This window comes from Maniola jurtina, chromosome 4, assembly GCF_905333055.1.
Source record: "Maniola jurtina chromosome 4, ilManJurt1.1, whole genome shotgun sequence".
NCBI classification, from domain to species: domain Eukaryota; kingdom Metazoa; phylum Arthropoda; class Insecta; order Lepidoptera; family Nymphalidae; genus Maniola; species Maniola jurtina.
In genome coordinates, this window is record NC_060032.1 from 485626 (window position 1) to 500250 (window position 14625).

The window sequence follows — 14625 nt, forward strand, 5'->3', positions numbered from 1 at the left end:
TAGATACCGCCATATACCACTAAGCCGCACCTTTTATACATTTTTAACACTATGTAAATGAAAATAGAGTTAGAAATATTTTGAGAATAGTTTTATAGGTTAAATGACCTACTGTCGTATTGTTTTTGGGATTAGTTTTGAGTTTTGGGACAACGCAAATTGCCGAAAAAAGAGGTTTTCTCGTCTCCCATTTTGTGACAAATAGTAGTGTGGATAAGTCGTCTTAGTGAAGTGATGTGGGATAAGTCGGATTTTGATGTAACTCTGTAGGATTAAGTTTAAGGATTGCATCAATGTGGGGGTGCTGTAGATTTTCATTCAGGTATTGTGTAACTCTTTTATACCCTTCATCACCCACTACTGAGCACGGGTCTCTTCTCAGACTAAATAGGTAGGTAATTTTTATCCATTTGAAAAAAAAAATATTATTTCCAATCAAAATGTGGATAATATTTTTAGCTTAAAAATTTTCTACCGCATACAGAATGTAGATAGGTTGTACCTAACTACCTACCTATTAACTTAGCAAAAACTTATTACCTTAATAATTATAGCATAATAACATACTTATATTTTTTTAATCTCATATTATATATCTCATATTATAGATACCTCTAGGTACCTACTTACCTAACTGCCATTTAGAAAGCTGCAACGTGGCTTCATTACTATTCATGGACTTTATAGATTAACAATTGAAAAGAAGGCAGACTTACAAGATGAAGAATTTTAGAATTAAGTAAGTAATTGATAATTAAAAATATATACCTACCTACTTACTTTCAAATTTGAAATTCAAAAAAAGTAAGAAATTGCCATAAAATTATTTTAAACGACAAGTTTTGCATTGAACCGTTATCAAAACTTTTATTTTATTAAATTACCAAAGATCAAACCAATTAGCAGAAAAGAAAAGACCAGTTTTAAATATTACCTAGTGTCTAAAAACGAAAAAAAAAATTGTTGCCTTAATTTTTTTTCTCTTTTCATTTCAGTTAATTAGAAGTTTAGTACGGTTATAAGTTATTCGGAATGATTATTTATTATTCAATTAACTTTCTTCAATATAAATATTTGTATAAGTAAATAGGTAAGTACTTCGACAATTTTTTATTTATATTTGATGTTTCTTTTACTTAAATGGATAGGGGTTATACTAATATTATAAATGCGAAACTTGAAAATAGGCTACGAGATAAATTCATATTATTTTAAATTATTTACATACTTATTTAGTAGAAAAATTCTTAAAATTATACTAATTTAATACAAAATTATTAAAAAAATATTAATTAAATTTTTTTTCATCATCATCGCAATAAAATATAACTGAAAAGGAAATTAACTCAATTTGAACACGATTTTTACTCTACTTCCATACGTTAACGTTAAAATATTCACGTGTGGTCCAACGCATGCCAATGTGACCCAATGACCAATATGCCAACAACCAAGGCGGATTCAAAAAAGTCCTACTCGTATCACGAATTTAATTTTTGGGCCAACCCACACTGCGCCCGCATCGAAAATTTGTCGCCTAAAGAGCGAGACGACAAACAAAACGAGCGTGTCACAAACGAGAGTGAATGAGATGGAAACAGGGCCGCCTAACGGTATTCTACAAGGAAGTGTGTCAGTGGCGTAAAGCGATACCCGAAGACGGCGCGTCGTAAGCACCGTGTGGTCCGCATCGGAATTTCAACCTTGACCTACAGAGATAGGGTCGACTGTTGGTCGTGAATAGGAAAGTTTTCGATTTTCACGGTGCTGAATCACTATAATGGTGGATGGCTTGATCTAACTTCAACCTACCTCAAGGCTAGGGAGATGTGAAGAATTAACGTAGGTCTTTAACGTAGTATTGAAAAATTTACGAGACATTTCACTGCGATTAATAGCCTCATCTGGTGACAGAAGGGATGGTTCATTGTTTACGCAACTGCAAAAATGCAGCCAGTATTCTTGGCACCATTCCACTCGCTCGTTACTTGTAAAGTACTTAGATACTTCTAACTTTAAATTTTATTGTAATAGGTATGTTCAATAAAATAATATTGTTTTTAAAAAGAAACTTAGTGTGAAAAAGTTTTATATCTATTTCTATTAGTCCGATGGGTTTAATGAAACTGCGATATCTTTTCCAAGTTAGCCCGCTATCATCTTAGACTGGATTATCACTTGCTACCAGGTGAGATCGCCGTAGAGCGCTAACTTGTATCGGAATTTGAAAAAAACATTCGTTCTGCTTTCTACCTAGTTCACCCGTAGTCTAAACGTCCACTGCTGGAATAGCCGATCTCTTGTGGGGACATCCACATACCACGGCCTTACGCTGTGCCGCCTGGGTCTCCAGCACCCTGCGACTCGTTTCGGGTCCATTTAGTGAGAGTCTAATTTATGGGTCCAATTTGAGGGTCTAACTTTTCACGAATTTCCTATCATTCAATACAAAACTTGCAATCAAAACGGCAAATTTATTCTTCAATAAAATCGGCTCTGAATAATAGAACTGTCGCAAGTAACAAAAATGTTAAAAATATTATTAAAATTTATAATTTAATTAATTAATTATTATCAGTCAGTTTTTAAACTCTTGTATAATTTTACAAAGAGAACTCTACATAAAGTTTGTTATATAATAATTTATTGATGCGATTGAATTAAAAATGTCCGAAAGAACTTGCACAGTCGTCGTAGCGTCTGATCAAAGAAGAAAAGACTTTAACGCGCTCAAGGCTTGACATTGTAATACGTATATTATAGACTTGCAACGAATATTCGGTTACTATTCGGTATTCGGCCTATTCGGCTGCTTTTATTGTATTCGGCCGAATACCGAATACTTAAATAATATATTTTGTCATAGAGAAATAATTGGTAAAATGAAAAATTTAAATCGATTGATTACGTATATATTCATGTTTTCATTTCTGTTATAATCATTTAAGTAGTCATTGGTGCATAACACAGGTACATAATCATCTTCTGGATTGGAAAAATGGAGGATTCTACTATGTATTTGAATTATTGTGGTAATAGAGCAACAGCGGGCGCGCGAGCGATGAGTAGGTACATTAGAACAAAACAAAGGAGCGCGAAACAATCACGTCTGTACCTACAAGTTTTTGGCGCTAAAATCCAGCCGAATACTTTTGCCGAATATTCGGCTATTCGGTCGGGGGCCTCGCCGAATATTCGGTATTCGGTATACTGCCGAATATACTATTCGTTGCAAGTCTAGTATATTATGTTTGAGAGAGTCTCGTGTGATTGATTACAAGTTTAATTAGTTAATAACATAGATGATGCCCATGATTTCGTCCGCCTGAATTTATATTTTTATAACCAATTGCGAGTCGGACTCGCACGCGAAGGGTTCCGTACCATCGCACAAGATATAAAATTATGCAAGTACTTTTGTTATTTTTAATTTACATGGCGATTTTGAGTTTTGTTATTTACTGTCATGGCGGCAATAGAAATAAGTGAAAAGTCAACTCTCTACCTATTTTCATGACAGCCATGTTTATAAGGGTCACTGACCATAAAATGATTTTATTTATTTATTTATTATTGATTTATTTATGTGTCACTCATCTGTACGATTGCTAAACTGTATTATATGTATCCGGTAGTTATATGTATCACGGTGCTGCGGCGTGATTTTATACCTTTCCGAAAAACGTGCACGTCACAAAGGGGTTTGGGTAAAATTGGTGCCTTTTTTTAGGATTGCGGCCACCGATAAAACTGGTACTTTATGACAGAGCAGCAAAAAACAAACAAAAAATGTTATATAATACATATGGCTAAATCAAATCGGGGCAGAGATATTCCATCTTCAATATGTTAAATTCCATTGATTACACCCAATGTCTTTTTGTAATTGTTCGCATTAAAAGTAGTAAAAAATACTTTTTTTTTAACTAACAAGCAATGCCCACACCAAAATGCATCATCATCATCATCATTATCAACCGATAGACGCCCACTGCTGGACATTGGTCTCTTGTTAGGACTTCCACGCGCCACGGTTATTGCGCCACCCGGAATCCAGAGGCTCCCTATGACTTGTTTGATGTCGTCTGTCCACTTAGTGGCGGGGTTGGGGGGGGGGGGGGGGGGGGGTCTTCCGACGCTGGAGGTCGCATCTTGGGAAGTTGGGACCCCCACTTCAGCTTCACAACATGTTTAGCAAACTCTTTCTCCAGCCTCTTAACAATTACTGGACGAGACATGAGCATTGGACATGATTTTCATCCTCACGTTTATTTTTAGACCCAAATGTTGAGAAATTCTGCTGAGGTCATTAATGTCATTTTGTCAATGTCAAGCCTGTTCCAACCCAGAAGCTTAAAGACTTCTTCCAAAGAAGCGGAAAAGAGCTTCGGGAAGATTACTTCTCCCTGTTGCAATTGGATAAGCCTCGTAGTCTGGTATACGAACTGATATAATGGTGGCCTATTCGTGCAAGCACTTCAGCACTTGGATATATTAGTAGCCGATCGGACATCTCTGTGGCAACCTCAATACAGCCTTAGTTTCCACTGAATCGAAGGCTTTCTCATAGTCCGCAAACGGTAAGCAAAGTGGTCGATTATGATCTTCAGTCTTCTGTATAACCTTTTCTTACATAGGAAAATCCTCATGGATAATACTGCGCTCGGAGAGGTAAGAGTGGTTATTTCGGACGCTTATCGACTAAAACCCCACGGTTTTCCATCTCGTCCGTTGTTGCTGGGCATAGGGACACAAATGTATTCAACTGCAACTTAGCTAACGGCACCCGCCAAAGCAGGCCTCGCTGTGGGACTAAAAGGGATCCCTAACGCACAGTTTAAGGCTCGCCGGGAACAAAGGCTTGCCTTCCAACTCAAGGACATACTCTTCCACGAGTAACACTCTCCGTGCCTATTACCTAGAGATCTTATTCAAGGGTACAAGCGACGGTCATGCGCAGCTTGCCTGCGCCCGATTCGCCTGCGGTGCATGGGATGAGAGTTTTTGGCTTCCACTCTCAACCTCTCTACTGCCTCCTTCTGCGTCATTACTTCCTCGCTGTAGGAGACCATCGGTTTTCAAGCCCTCTCACTGTCCACCATGGATTTGGCCACGACGTCTTGCCCCATAATTTCCACCAGCGATTGGCGCGGCTCCGCTTATGCCGGGCACTCAGACAGCGTATACTGTGCCGTGTCTGAAGCACTACCACGATGGTGACAATCCTCTCTGGGCTTTCTTCACACCACCTTGCCCAGGTATTTCCCAAAGCACCCGAACCTCGTAAGAACCTGTACAAGGTGAAACGTGAGTAGTCCGTGCTTCCTCTTCATCCACTCCGCGAGGGTAGAACGGATAGCCTCAATCGTCTTGTGACCGGCTGTGGGTGACTCGAGCCACCTCTGCCAATGGAAAAGGAACTCGATCTGCGCTAATAGCTGCCACCCATCTACTTCCGTCGCACGGGTGTTCCGCCAGTCAACGGGCATCCACCCTACTCTGGTACACACAAGCCAGTGTCATAGCGTCCAGTTCCCATGGTGGGGTCAGAGCCAAAACACAGGATGCCTCTAGGTTATGGTTCGATATCCTCTTCCGGTATTCTGTATAACCTGCCGTAACGGTGTGGGTGTGATCTATGGTACTGAAGCCTATTCGGAATACGGCTTGTTCGGGAGGCTGGAAACCTACGAGCGAGACGATTCGTGATGACTTTCGAAAACAACTTGTAGACATGGCTCAGCAGGGATTCTTTAACAAGGTAGTATCTCCCTTTTTAAAGAACAGAACCACTAACGCTTCTGTGCCATGCCTCTGGCGTTATGCCCTCGTGGATGGCAGGACTATACAAGCGCTGGAAGACCTATGTAATGGTTTTCCATCTGTTTTCAGGTGCCTTGTTGTTCTTGAGTTGCTTGAGAGCCATACTAATCTCATATAGGCTGACGTCCGGGACATCTTCGGTGTAGCGTCGAGTCAATTTGGCTCTGGGATCTCTAGCCAAATCTTCAACCGGCTTTTGTGTAGTGGTTTAGGACTGTCCATAGAACTTCTCTCAAAATACAAATGGAGGCGTATCGCGTTTCACAGCCAATCACAGCGCAGGGTTCGTCTACCTACGGTCGTGCAGAGAAGAATTTACTTTGTTTAGGTATATAACCTGGAGATCATAGGGACTACATACTCTCATCATCATCATCATTATCAACCAATAAAGGTCACTGCTTCATATAAGTTTCTTGTAGGGACTTCCACACGTTACGGGCTTGCGCCAACCGAATCCAGTGGCTCCCTGTGGCTCGTTTGTCCATCAAGTGGGGGTTTTTTAGCTCAAAATAAGGTCATTTTATCTTTATACATCCTATGCATTGTCATATCTACATATTTAAAGATATTATTCAGTTAGAAAGTGCTTTTGAAATCGGGTTTGATCCTTCAAGTTTAATTTTTCAAATTCAAATATCTCAGCCCCGATGTCACTTAGAGCAACATTATTTACTATCATTACAATGTTTAAAGTAGCACTATAAAATAACACAAATACCATCAGTGGCCGCAACAAAAAAAAAAGGCACCACTGCTCCATACAAAGTTACCCAAACCCCTTTAACAGGGCTCTCTCCGTCACTCGTTTCCACTCGTTTCATACAATCGTAGTTCCAATTTCATTTGAATATTAAACAACCAATGAAGTCCATGAAATTTTGCAGACATATTCTAGAAACTAATATCTATGTCTGTGGTTTTCCAGATTTCTGTTAAAATATTCGGTTTCATAGTTATGCGGTCTTAAAATTTTCATACAAATCTTTGAGCCCCTGTAATTTGTTAACAAGCGTCCAGACGAGCTCATGTGCTACTCAACTGTACGATTGCTACACTGTGGTGTTATCAGTGCCCCAGACACAGCGCCGCGTGATACAGCTGATACAGCTACGTCGTTATCACCAGAGCGCACTTTCACTACAGCCGCGACCGCCGCGACTCATCGGAGCAGATAATGTCAGCCTCCCTGAGACTTTCTCATCAATTCGATACCTATCAGCCGCTGATTCAGTTGAGGAAAACTTTATTTATAGTTAGCCCTTGACTGCTATCTCACCTGGTGGTAAGTGATGATGCAGTCTAAGATGGAAGCGGGCTAACCTGGAAGATCGGGATTATAACCGGGATTGGTAACTGGCCAGGTACATAACATCTGATATAACAAAGCAATTATTATTCTGCACCGTTTTGTTTTGCTACCAAAACTTCTACAACTATATTTTTAACAAACAAACCAATGTACCTATATCAATTTACTTATTTATTATTGTCACAAGACATTGTGTTGTTGATCAAAGTCACGTTTGGAACGCAATCTTAAAAAAATGTAAACTTTTTAGGATTTCGTACCTCAAAAGGAAATAAAGAAAAATCGGCTAAGCAAGAGTCAGACTCGCATACGATGGGTTCCGTTCCATCGCACAAGAAATGTAAATGTTGTTTTATTTTAATTTTCACGGCGAGTATTTTGAATTTTATACTATGTTTTGTTCGATACTAGTCGGGCTTACATCGACTAAATATGTGAGTATAGCCGTAACAATCTATACTTACTTACTTATTAAAAGAAGGAGCCCGCTGACAGACAGACGGACACTCAGCGGAGGCTTTGTAACAGGCTCCCGTTGGCACCCTTCGGGAAATCCTGCAAAAGGAACCCTTATAGGAAGGAAGGAACGAAGTGGTCGTTGTCTGTCTGTCATGTCAAGAGCCGTCAACAGAATCTGAACTCTTTACTTCGGGTACTTCCAATTGACCTAGAATCTAATCTATGACCTACAAATGAAATTTGGCAGTTAGTTGTCATAAAGCACAAGTTAAGAAAAAATCCGGGAACATCACAAAATTAAAAAGTGTTTTTCTTGTTCGATGGTGTAGCAGCCATGCAGCGTATGATAGATAACTGATAAATAAAAATACCGCTACATATTATCACTTGTATGACTTGGGCTGTATTTACAACATGTGCCTTGGTTACAATTAAAACTGTGGTAGAAAAACAAGGGCCGGAGCTTGATGCTAGACCGAGGTGTTTCGGTCTTGATGATCTGAAGTGAATTCGTTGAATGCGCTGCCCGCGGTTCGTCCAGGCCAGCAAGATATTTTGAATCGTTCCGAATTCAAATTGTGTTCTCTAAGTGACAGCTGCAAAGTGTGTTGCTTTCTTCGCAGCTGCCGGTCTTAAAAGAGGCTGCATGCCTCTACAATGGTACGGAACCCGTCGTGTGCGCGTCGGACTCGCACTTGCCCGGTTTTGTTTCTAACAATTTCGCCATTGCTACGGGCCGTTGACCCGCGCAATAGACTTTGCGAAAAACGCCCCAAGGCCATATAGCAGCGCGACAAATCTTTATTATAATCGAGTTGATTTTTTACTCCGCCATTGCAAATTATTGCGTGCCTGTACTGCAGTTTGGCAACTGAGTGCGTGCTGGCACTTCGACATGTACAGCACAATACAATCATGGCCTGAGCAATAACTATTAACTTCCACAAAGAAAGGTACGAAATTCCATTTAAAAGCAGTATAAGCATTTGATTACAAGTATAACCATTGGTAAATTGAAACTATTTGTAATTTCATACTTGTTATCTAAATATATAAAAAGAAACGCTGACTGACTGTATATTTATAAAAGTCTTAACAGGGCTCTCTCCGTCACCTACTCCATACAATCGTAGTTCGAATTTCACTTGAATATTAAGCGATCAAAGTCCACAGACATAATATTCTAGAAACTAATATCTTATGAATTATATGAAATTGGAACTACATTTGTATGGAGCGAATGACGGAGAGACCCCTCTTAAAAATCTAAATGGCGGATTTTAGATGCATTTCGAACCAAACCGGGTTTTTTGGTTATTTTTTAATTACTTGTTTATCCGACTACAGCAAAACCAACATTGAATATTTCATATTACGCATACTTACCAAGATTACTTTAGTGTTTTAATATAAAATATCACTAAACCACGAAATGAGCTTATAATAAATAGAAATAATTGAAATCAACTTATTTCTCTAACTTAGCTTCATTTAATTAGATGAATTTTCTATAAAAAGTAGTGCATACCCATTTAATAGTAATATCTAGATCTGCTAGGGGTAATTAAATTTAATATTAGCATGGTTAATGATCTCATTAAGTAGGAAGTTAGCGATGAGCGCTAGATACGGCGGCGCGGCTCGGCGGTCCACTTACTTGGCTCTAGCTTAAGCTGCGTTCACACTGTACGAGGATGCTCGCGACCGCGTTGGTTTCTTCGGATAGGCAATTTTTTTAATTTTGGCTCAACAAAACACACTAATATTATAAAGGATATGCAATGGAGATAGATTATACCCTGGATTAGCAGATAGGCTACTTTTATCTCGGAAAATTAAAGAGTTCCTACGGGAATTTTATATAATCTATGTAGATTATATAACATTCCCATAGGAACTCTAGATGTCCAAGCGAACAAAATCGCGAGCATCAGCTAGTACAACATAAACATAGAATAGAATAGAAAAGGATATAAATTCTCTATTCCTAACATAGACATATTGACTTAAATAGTTATAATAACAAAATAGTACCTACTGTGCACCTATTTTATTTTCTATTGCGATCTTTAGATCTCAAAAATGAACAGCATCCAAATAAGCTCAGATATGGTGTAGAGTGTACACCGCTCCGTGTAAGCTCCTGTGAAGTTAATTCGTATGTAACTGCCTCGTTGGTCTAGACTCTAGTGGTTAGCATGTTTGACTGCGGATAACGATGAGGTTTGATTCCCAAGTCGGGAAGTTTGGGATTTGGGGTATGTCACCCCGTACCTTGGAAAGTTAACACAGTTTTAATTTTTGTACATCTCTTTGTTTTTATTGTTTTTCTTTATATTATTGTATACTCTGTTAAAATACTTGTCAATTAATTTTAAGAAGGTAATCTCATGTGGCCTTAAGTTTAACTTAGATTTATTATAATAATTATGTTGTATAACGCTGTTGATTACAATTGAATAATAAAATAAAATAAAATAAAATAAAGCACGTTAAGTCGTCAGTCCTACTCCTGATCTGTCTCCGGTCGTCTCGGATTTCCGTCCCCTCGGGCTATGAGAGTGTGGGAGTAGAGTGCACCTGTGTTTGCGCACACACATGTGCACTTTAATATCTCCTGCGCAGTAATTAACTATTCTATATGGAGATTGGCCGCCGTTATCCGCACGAGTGCGCTCAGTCCGAGTATCCTCGTACCGTGTCAACGCAGCTTTAGTACGCTCGCGAACAATTAACCGAGTTATTCGACTTGGCTGACCGTGTTCTTTGCAAACACCTACTAACTATGAAATGGATTATGGATTAACTATACAATATATTGTATGAAGTGGTGATCGCCTAGCGGTTAAGACGACGTTTTGGGTACCTTCGTACCCAGGGTTGACCCCGGGTATGGTACCTCCATAGATATAAGTTTGTCGTGTGTATCTGTGTATCTATGTTTTGTCCGATTTTAATTTAGTTTTTTTTTTGTTTGAAAGGTGGCTTGATCGAGAGTGTTCTTAGCTATAATCGAAGAAAATCGGTTCAGCCGTTCGTTCAAAGTTATCAGCTCTTTTCTAGTTTTCTTATAGACGTTTTTGTGTCGGGGGTTTTTTAAATTTTAAGTTATGTTCAAAGATGTTTCACTCGTCTTTGGGAATATTATGGAGTAGTGTGTAACTCAGTAGTGATGAGTGGTGATGGGTTGATGATGATGCTGTATAGAAAGTATTGATGATTCCACTTCTACTCTTTTACGCTTATAGCAGTAAAACGATCTTGGTAGGAAGTTTGAATTTATCATCTTTTCATCGCGGGTTTTATCAAGCAAAAAAATCGGTCAATTGCCAGTCGGACTCACACACGTACCATCGTACAAGATTATTCTAAATTAATTATTATTATTAAAAATGGACCCCGTTCGCACATTTCGTATACGGACTCTTAAAAATTGATTTGCGTTGAAAAATACTTGAATTACATGCAGACATACTCACGGGTAATCCAAACAAACTTATCTAATATCGCTTAGATAAATAGGTTTTTTAGATTTTTTTGCTCTTTTGAAAAACAATAATTTAGCAACTGTATGGCCTTTCAATTCCCCAGCGGGTGTTAAATTAGTATCTGTGACAAAACATGAATTGTAAAGTTGTTCCATTTTGTAAGGAAATAACGCAAAGTGGTCTCCTTGTATGCCAATATGAAATAAAAATAGCAAGGTAGATAAAGGTTGAGACAAACAGTACGCGTGACGGCGCAAAGTTACAACGAATGTCCGAACGCAAGTACAATTTGTTTAAGGTCGACCGATTTCTACCTAAACGGAGAGGAGATGTGTTCAGTCAAAATCAAAATTAATCATTCGCGTTATTTTATGTCCAAAATCTGATTTATAATGCGTAAAAAATGACATCTCACGTGCCATTTTAACTTTATATGTCAATTAATGTCATCTCAAAAGTACGATTATGGTCCTTTTTATAAAGGTAAACCGTACTTTTGACCCATAGAATTAAAATGGCGCGTGAGAAATAAGTTTATGCGGACTATACCTACTCTCAAGTCTCAAGTCGTACCTAAAGAAGAAGATAACTTTTTAGTTATAATAATACAATTTCTAGACCCCGCGTTGTGCACACTGAAGTTACGTATCTAGTGTGACTCAGGCTTTAGTGTCGAGCTCCGAAAGCTAGTGAAGCGGATCAGCGCGTGCGCAAAATGTGCGCGTATTGTACACTAATATCTTTACACTGTATTGTTACAACTTCGACACCGCATTGTGCACGCTGAAGTTACGCGTCTCGTGTGACTCAAGCTTTAGTATCGAGCAAGCGGCAGCACCGATAGCTAGTGAAGCGGAGCGGCGCGCGCGCAAAATGGAAACGTTTATTGTACACCAATATCTTGATTTCGTATTCGACTAACCTACATTAAATTACAACACCTAGACATAACATTCTTTTTTTTGTATTCGATGACAATTGACGCTAGAGTCTAGACAGACAACTTGAACGCTTGAAACAAACAAAAACCACAAATCGTAAAGTTTCAGAATTCTAGACGGTTAAAAAATTTAATGATAAATGGTGATTATTGTTTGCATTGAGTAAATAAGATTGGTATCTTGCTATTGGGTATTCTGTTGCGATATTTGTTGACTATGTATTTGTCTATTATGACCATTGCTTGCCACGAATAAAGTTGGAACTTTTAAAATCTAAACATGCAAATGTTATATTAATTAAAACATGTTTTATAGTTAGGTACTTATAATTTGTTTTTCTTTTTTGTAATGGTGTACAATGTAAATCTTTAGGAAAGGCCTATGTCCAACAGTGGATGTCCACAGGCTGATGATCATGATGATGAATGGTGTACAATAAAAATAATTCATTCATTCATTCTATAAATATGTAGTTGTGACCACGTGTCATCTCGTGATGGCTATTTTTGGCCTACTTCTTCCTTTCGAAGCTTTACATATTCATAAATAATGAACATTGAACCGATATTTTTTGTAATATTGATCTTTTCTACAGTAGTGACGAATGTACAAAACCCAATGAATATTAACATCGGCGCTTTTGTCCGCAGAGATCGCAGCAGGGTGGCGGCGTCCAAGTATGGTGGCGGCGGGGTCTCTGTCGGGTCCGGCGTGGCGGTGAGGCGCGGCATGAAGTGCGCGGGGGACGAGCTGCTGCTGGGCACGTGCTGGCTCGACCCCAAGGACGCGCCCTCCCCGCCCTGCCACGAGCTGCTCGACTCGCTGCTGTCGCCCCCGCCGCTCGCCGAGCTCAAGCCGCTCCCGCCCTTCACCGGCTACACGGGCCACCTCTCCATCAACGGCATCTCCGGCCACCACTTCCACGCCATCGCGCAGCGCCTTCCCGAAGAGAACAACAACTACCCGACGCAGAGCGGCTACGGCACCGACCACGACGTCGTCTCCTCCTCGACCTGCGCCGCCGACTCCGAGCCGCCCGACCTGGAGGACGTCAAACCCTTCCCTTTAGATTCTGACACGAAACCCTTCCCCGAATCCTCCGTGCCGGCCGACTCCTGCGCTAAATCATGCTCACCGCCCACTAAACTATTCGACGACAACAACAAACAAGACATGTACCCATGCGATATAAGTTCTATAGAAGATATAGCTGCGATAATCGGTTCGGCGATAGCTGATACGACTGTCCCATCGCAACCTGAAGACCCAGAAAAGAATGATTCAAGAGATAGCTGGATGGATATAGACGCTTGGATAGCAGGCGCTTACAGTCAGCATGGGGACAAAATAGTGCCGCAGGACTTATCCGAATTCGGTCTACCAGGCTCACCGCCTCCATCGCAATCCAGTCATCAATCCAGTATAGACTTTCCTTGCAAACCGAGCCAAGAGTTCATCAAAAGTCAGGAGTTCCTTCAAAAAAATTTAGGGCAAGCCGGGTCGACGCTGCAGTCTTTACTAACGCAGAGTTACATGCCCTTGCTTCAGAATAGATTACAGAATGGACCCCCGGTTAAACAAGAAGCCCCGAGTTCGACTAGTTACGGTATGGACGTGATCTCGACATCCTCTCCTCCCGGTAATGCGGTGTCTACAACGGACGGCGTAGGTAGTTTACTCAACGGACGGTATGCGTCACATTACGCGCTTGGCTTAAAACCTGACGGGCTATGTAGTCCAGACAGATTACTCGGTTATCCACACGCTCATACAACGACAATCACTCCCTCCAACAAGAGTAAACGAAGTAGAACGAAGGCGAAACAACAAAGTAACGGACTTCATGGAAGCTCTTTAGCGTTTGCGTCGGCGACGTCAGCGGAATTGAGCGGATTACTCGGGAAGGAGAAGCCTGTTCATCGGTGTGGGATCTGCAATAGAGGGTTCCTGAATAAGTCTAATATAAAGGTGCATCTTCGCACGCACACAGGAGAGAAACCTTTCAGATGCGACGTGTGCGCGAAGGCCTTCAGACAGAAGGCGCATCTCATTAAGCATCAGCAAATCCACAAACGGATCGGGCGGGACTAGGGAGCTAACACCCCTACATCGCTAGCTCAAATGAAGCATTTCTATAGTTCGTAGTTGTGTGCGTGACTGGTGTGTGAACGGTGTAGTATGTGTAGGTGCCTTGTAGAATCTCGTGGTATATATGACTCTTCTATATAACATCGGTGTTTTTAAAGCGATGTTCACTTACGTTGTAATTGTAACCCTGTAGAATAACTCTCCTCCTAAGGACAAGTGCAATGTTAACTAGTTTTAAGCCTTCCAGATTTATTTTGATGTAGATAATATTGTTTATAATTTTGTTATGTAGCGAAGGTGTTATTTTAACTTGACTTTTCCCATTCCATGGTAGTGTAAACTTCGTTAACAGGACGTAGGTTATATATGGCGATACTTTTGAAGGCTCATGATGCCTTATATATTATTTTGTAAGTACTCAAACTAACAAAAATAACTAACTAGAGTCTTCAATAATTCCAAAAACATTTTTATGATATTTTTTTTAACTATATTTTTGTAAAGACGACTATTT

At 39.9% G+C, this 14625-nt stretch overlaps 1 protein-coding gene across 1 annotated transcript; it reads left to right on the top strand.

Moving 5' to 3' along the window:
• The first annotated feature begins 12641 nt into the window (after positions 1-12641).
• LOC123864570 (ichor) lies at positions 12642-14176 on the top strand. The gene has a single exon (XM_045905120.1). The coding sequence runs from the start codon at positions 12642-12644 to the stop codon at positions 14112-14114; it is 1473 nt and encodes a 490-aa protein (XP_045761076.1). The 3' UTR covers positions 14115-14176.
• Positions 14177-14625: the final 449 nt, after the last annotated feature.